The 6000-nt window shown below is 45.1% G+C and overlaps 1 protein-coding gene across 1 annotated transcript in view; it reads left to right on the forward strand.

The window, feature by feature from the left end:
- LOC138516098 (bifunctional 3'-phosphoadenosine 5'-phosphosulfate synthase 1) overlaps positions 1-5287 on the forward strand; it is a 507726-nt gene extending 502439 nt beyond the window's left edge. Inside the window, exon 12 of the mRNA XM_069630925.1 lies at positions 4644-5287. Within this exon, the coding sequence (XP_069487026.1) occupies positions 4644-4782 (139 nt within the window). The 3' untranslated portion in view covers positions 4783-5287. The remainder of the gene's footprint in view (positions 1-4643) is intronic.
- Positions 5288-6000: the final 713 nt, after the last annotated feature.

Here is a 6000-nt window from a genome sequence, read left to right on the forward strand (position 1 = left end):
TCGAATTGATGGAATCTGCAACATTATGGGAGGCTGTAACTCGCATGTGGAGCAACGTGGATTGAGATTTATTTTAAAACGCTGCCGGCACGTTTAGCTTTCGGGAGAAAGTGAGTTTGATTCTGCAAAGATAACAATGCGTATTGGTGTTGTAACGAGTGTAATACATGCATATTTTTAGAAGTTCATCAGGTTTCATGTTGACGTGCAGGATGGATGGTTCACATGCAAACTATGTGCCATGAAGTTGTATGTATGCAAGCTATGTGCCATGAAGTTGTGTGTATGCAAAATGGGTTGCTAGGCACTAATGTATAGAAATGCATTTAGTTACAGGGACAACTCTATACGGACTGCACTTATATTTTGTTTTGTGAACATTTTTCTAATTCCGTAAAGGACTTTGGAATAGCAGTGAAGCATGTTTGAATAATGAAGTTAACCAGTGAAGCAATTTCAAACCATTTCAAATGAAATAGGAGCAATGATGCAGAGTTTTGAAGTTAAAGTGCATGAATGTCAGAATTATTGGTGAAAACGTACATAATGTTGTCTTAGGAAATCAATGATCATTTTTGCTTTACATGATGTGCAATTTGGGAAATGCATATTATGGGATATGCAGTTTTTGTGTATGTGTTTTGCATGGGTTGTAGTTGCAGCATGGAAGGTGGGTTGAAGTTTGCGTATGTGTGTGCAAGTGGAGTCATGAGTATTTTACGGCAAGTGGCACAACATCTTCACAGACAAATGGGTGCAACATCATCGAGCAAGGTCACACTCTGGAATTTCAGGACAAATGCCCTTGTTTGTATTCCTCCCATACCAAGGCAGGAGCAGCACAGTGCCCAACTCTTCCAGAAAGTTCAGGCTGTGCTGAAAAAAAGGGGCCATAGAACCTGTCCCTCTGTGCCTTCGTGGTTCCAGAGTATACTCCAGATATTGTCAGTTTTGCAAGAAGTCAGGCAGGTGGAGATCCATCCTGGACTTGACACCTCAACAAATTCCTGAAATCCCCAAAAATCAAGATGGTCACATTAGAGCATGTGCTCAACCAGCTGGAAGAGGGAGATTTCCTATCGACGCTAGATCTGGAAGACTCATATTTCCACATCCCCATTCATCCAATGCATTGGATATTCATGAGGTTCGTCGCCCAAAGAAGACCCTTGCAATTCAAGGCGCTGCCCTTCAGCCTCAAATGGGCCCAGGGAGTTTCACAACGTGCTTGGTGCCTGTGACGGCATTCCTTCGCCACAAAGGAGTCTAAGCCTACCCGTACCTGGACGACTGACTGGTCTGGTCCCGTTCACACACCCTGGCGGCGCAACATACAGCGGAGACGGTCTGCACTCTGACCTCTCTGAGATTCTCTATAAACTATCCAAAATTCTACATGGTGCCGTCCCAAGACTCACTGTTCCAGTGGATCCGGCTCAACAGTGTCTTGCCTGGTGCCCCGATTGCAGGAGAGGATAAGGGCCATCCTAGGGAAAGTCCAACTGCTGTCGTTGTCCAGAGTCGCTACAGTCCGGTCCATCAAATCCCTGTTGGGGATGAGGTCTTCAAGCATACATCTGGTCCCTTATTGCAGACTGCAAATGTGACCGCTTCATGAGTTCCTGGACTCTAGGTGGAAGCAAAGCCCTTGTTCATGGAATGACAGGATAATTCCCCCATCAAGCTTTCCGCCACACCCTACACTGGTGGTCCATTCGCCCTCACATCTCGCAGGAAGCTCCCTTCAAGACTCCTGCGCATCAGGAGACTGTCGTAACCAACTCCTCACTGGAAGGCTGGGGCACCCACACGGTCCAACTAAATGACAGCAGTCTATGGCTCCTGGCTGAGAAGCTGCTGGATATCAATGTACTGAAACTAATGTAACTACGGGCAGTTTTCTGGTCTCTGAAGTACTTCAAATCCCAGCTCTTGGGAAAGATAGTCAGGGTTTCACGCACAACACGACAACCATGCATTACATCAAGAAGCAGGGTGGAACGAGGTCTGCTGTCCTCTCTGGAGGCACAGAACCTGTGGCGCTGGGCCATTGCTCACTGGATGTTTCTAATCTTGTTTCATCTGGCATGCGTTAGAACACCTCTGCAGACTCTCTAAACAGGGAGTTGTGGTCCTGACATGAGTGATGTGCCATTAGGCACAAGCCTCTCAGATCTTCAGTGAGTGGGGCTAGCCTCAGATTGACCTGTTTGCGACAGCAGCCAATTCCAGGTGCCAGTGGTGGGGGTGCCTTCTCGTTCCTGTGGGAGGACATGTTCCTTTACTCATTCCCACAGATTCCGCTGCTGCTACGCGTGATCGACACACTGAAACTATCCAACTGCAAGATGATTCTCATTGCACTGGCTTGGCCAAGACAGATCTGGTACCTGGACCTTCTTCCCCTGTCAGTGGTTGCAGCCATTTAGCTGCCTCCTCTTCCGGACTTGCTATCCAGGGAAAGAGGGTCAATCCTGCTTCATGACCCAGCGTCCATGAACCTGTCGGCCTGGCTCCTGCAGCCCTAGAATTTGGGCATTTCTCGCTGCCGTTGGAATGCAAGATGATTCTGGCCAAAACCAGGGCCACGTCTACACTTACTTGCATGCTACACACAAAAGTGGAAGCGCTTTACGGTGTGGTGCCAGTCACAGATCACTCCCCAACTTCTGCACTCCCTAGCAAAGACTAGCCGTGCCCATTTGTCCACCAAGGTGCATTTAGACACAACATCCCGGTATACCCAGGCCCCTGGCAAGCTCTCCCTGTGGCCTCACATGATTGTAAAGGAGTTCCTCAAGGGCCTCTTGAGACTGGCCCCCCTGGCACCCCTGACCCCAGCACCGGTGTGGGAGTTAAGTGTGGTCCTGTCCTAACTGATGGATGCTCTGTTTGAGCCGATGCATCATGCATCTTTGAATTTCCTCTCGTGGACGACCGCCTTCCTAGTGGCAATCACCTCAGCCAGGTGTGTTGGAGAAATCCAGGCTGTATCCTGTAATCCTCTGTATTTCTTTCCAAAAATACAAATTGGTTCTACAAACTCATCCGTCCTTTGACTAAGGTCCGTCTGACTTTAATCTAAACCAACCTTTGGTGTTATCAGTCTTTTTCTCAAACCCTTCTACACCTGCTGAAAGGTCCTTGCACTAACTGGACATGGCACACACTAAAGATTTTCGAACGACTTCTCAGCTTTTCATCAACTTTGGATCTGTGGGGCATGTGAAGGCCCTATCGAAGGCTTCCACATCCAGGCGGCTCTCCGGCTGTATCTTGCATTGCCATCAATTGGCCAACAGACAATTGCCAGGCCGGCCGAGAGCCCATTCCACCAGAACCATTGCTTTGACTACTGCTTTACGCTGGAGTCCCTCTGCTGATATCTGTAGGGCTGCAACGTGGAGGTCTACCCACACCTTCACGAGGTTCTACTGTGTCGACAGGAATTCCAGGGAGAAAGGTTCTGTCGGCCAGGCTGTCCTTCGCAGCCTGTTTGCATAAGGGTGAGTCTGTTCCCGGGGTAAGTGTATTGTTTCTGTTGAGCCTTGCCACTTCCGGTGGTTGTGTGAATGTACTGCTGTGTAATCATATTCATAACATGTGAATCCATGTAAGATCACAGGTTCATAGTCATTTTTTCGAAAAAAAAGTTTCTTTTTCAATACGGTTTTTTTTCGAAATGGGGGGATACCCCAACCCCCCTTTTTTTCTATTTTTATTGTACCCCTTTTTTTTTTATTCCCAGACCCTAAAAAAAATATATAATTTAAAAAAAAAGATTTCGACTTTTTTTTTCGATATTTTTTTCCCGACATTGTCTTTCGACATTGTTTTCGAAAAAAATACTGCACACCAAGATCACATGCTGAAGAAGGTAAAGTTGCTTATCTGTAACTTTTGTTCTCCAGCATGGGTCTTACCTGGATTCACGGGCAAACCCTCCCTCCTTCCCATATGTGGCTCTTCTTGGTTCCTACTGCCACTGTACGTTTTATGACCAAATCTGAAGATGGCCACCAGAATTGGCTAAGGATGACCCATGTCGTTCGCTGGGGCAGTATGACCCAAAAACGGCCGCAATAGGCTATGTAAGCGACAAGCAGGTTTCTTTTTAGTTTAAAGCTATGCTACTTTATATTAGGATTCCCAGCCTGACAATGGGGAATATTTATAGCATGTGATTCCATGTAAGACCCATGCTGGAAAACGAGAGTTGCAGGTAAGTAACAAAGATACTGTACTAAGGGAAATGGTGTTCACATTTTTTTTGTCCATGGGAGTACCGGAGAATTTCATAACTTTAGCATCATGTTTTATATAGACTTCCTGCTTGAGTCGTCCTGCTTCTAAGCGCTGTAATAGATGATAGTCGGTGTATCAACCTCAGAAAGATGGCCTGCTGAGTAGGCACTGCCGACATTGGAACCTGAGAAAGCAGGCTGGCCCCATGCCTGAGGCTAGCGCTTAACTGTCAGATTTACCAATGCATTGTGAACCTCAATCGAAATGACCTTTGAACAGCAGCAGGGAGGCAGTTAATAGTAGATCTGTGTTCACGGCGTGCTTCGAGCAGTGTTTACGGATGTGTGCTCGGCCAGATGTGCTAGATGTTTCACCTCCCTTTCTGTTTTCATTTTTAGCCCTGAAGACTTCGAGTTCATCTCAGGAACACGCATGCGCAGACTGGCCCGTGAGGGGGAAAACCCTCCAGATGGTTTCATGGCTCCGAAAGCATGGAACGTGCTGAAAGAATACTACAAATCTTTGGAGAAGGCCTAGGGACTTTTTTTTTTATATTAAGTGCAGACCAACCTCTTCATGCTGCGATTGTTGACCAGAAAGAGACCACACAAGTCCCACTCGCACTGCTTTGTTGTGGTGTCTGCCAGGAAGTGCTTTCCTAGAAACAAACTTTACCTCCCGAACTTCGCCTCACTCTTCGTTCGTTTTATGGACTATATTATCTACTAACACCTAACATACGGATGGTTTTAATCATTATTACGGTTAATGTATCTTGTAGCTGGATTTTAAATAGTGTTTTGTATTTTTTTAACCTCTTCAATTGCCATCTGTGTCGCTATATGCTTTTAAAATATTTTTTTTCCCAAAAATGCTTTTATATTTTTTATTTCCAAGCTAAATGTGATTTGTTAGGACAACATTAGGTTTTTGCTATTTGACCATAAATAATCATGCGCACTTTTCTGCTTCTAAAGTTACAATATGATATATCCTATTTAAATCAAAGTATATATGTTGCAAATAAACTTTTGTAAGTATACATTTCCTGCCTGATTTATTCATTTTGCTTTTGGAGTTCGTACTTGAAATTTGACATTTATAGTCAATACACTGATTTTCTACAGTAAAGAACATGCATGTATTTGCCTTTCACTAGCTCCCATGTTTCCTGCAAAAGCCTAAACAGGCATGCTCATTGTCCAGTGAATTTATAAACCTTTTGAATGGCAGGATACATGGTAGAGTGCCTACGGTTTTTGCAAAGTTGGGTGTGCATTCATCTGCAGATGGTATTATACATTAGAATTCCAACCTACATTTTTTATCTAAAGTGTTCTGACTGGATGCAAGGCATTTATACACTTTTTTTTTGGTTCTATCTTGATAGTTTTTCATCTGCAGGATCAAGGCCAAGCGGTTATGTGTAGCTTGCTAGAGACCTTATACCTGGGACTTTGAAGACGCAGAGGTAGGCATTGTTGTCAAATCATTTAGTGCATAAAGCAGTGATTCAATCACTGTTTTCGTTCAAGAAGTGGAGCTGGGGCCCTGAAATAACTCCCAATAGAGCTAAACACAAGGTTTATGTAGAGTCCCACTACTCACCATCTTTGGGTTGAAAGCCCAACCAACCAACTTTGATACCACGCAGAAAGCACTGGTTATATCACCCCCCTTTGCAGTTGAAACCCAAAAATGAATCCTATGATGCCCTTATTTATTGCCCTGATGGCCGGGTGCTTCAGCGGGCAC

The sequence above is a fragment of the Ambystoma mexicanum genome, chromosome 6q (assembly GCF_040938575.1).
Source record: "Ambystoma mexicanum isolate Mex_15411 chromosome 6q, UKY_AmexF1_1, whole genome shotgun sequence".
Classification (NCBI taxonomy): domain Eukaryota; kingdom Metazoa; phylum Chordata; class Amphibia; order Caudata; family Ambystomatidae; genus Ambystoma; species Ambystoma mexicanum.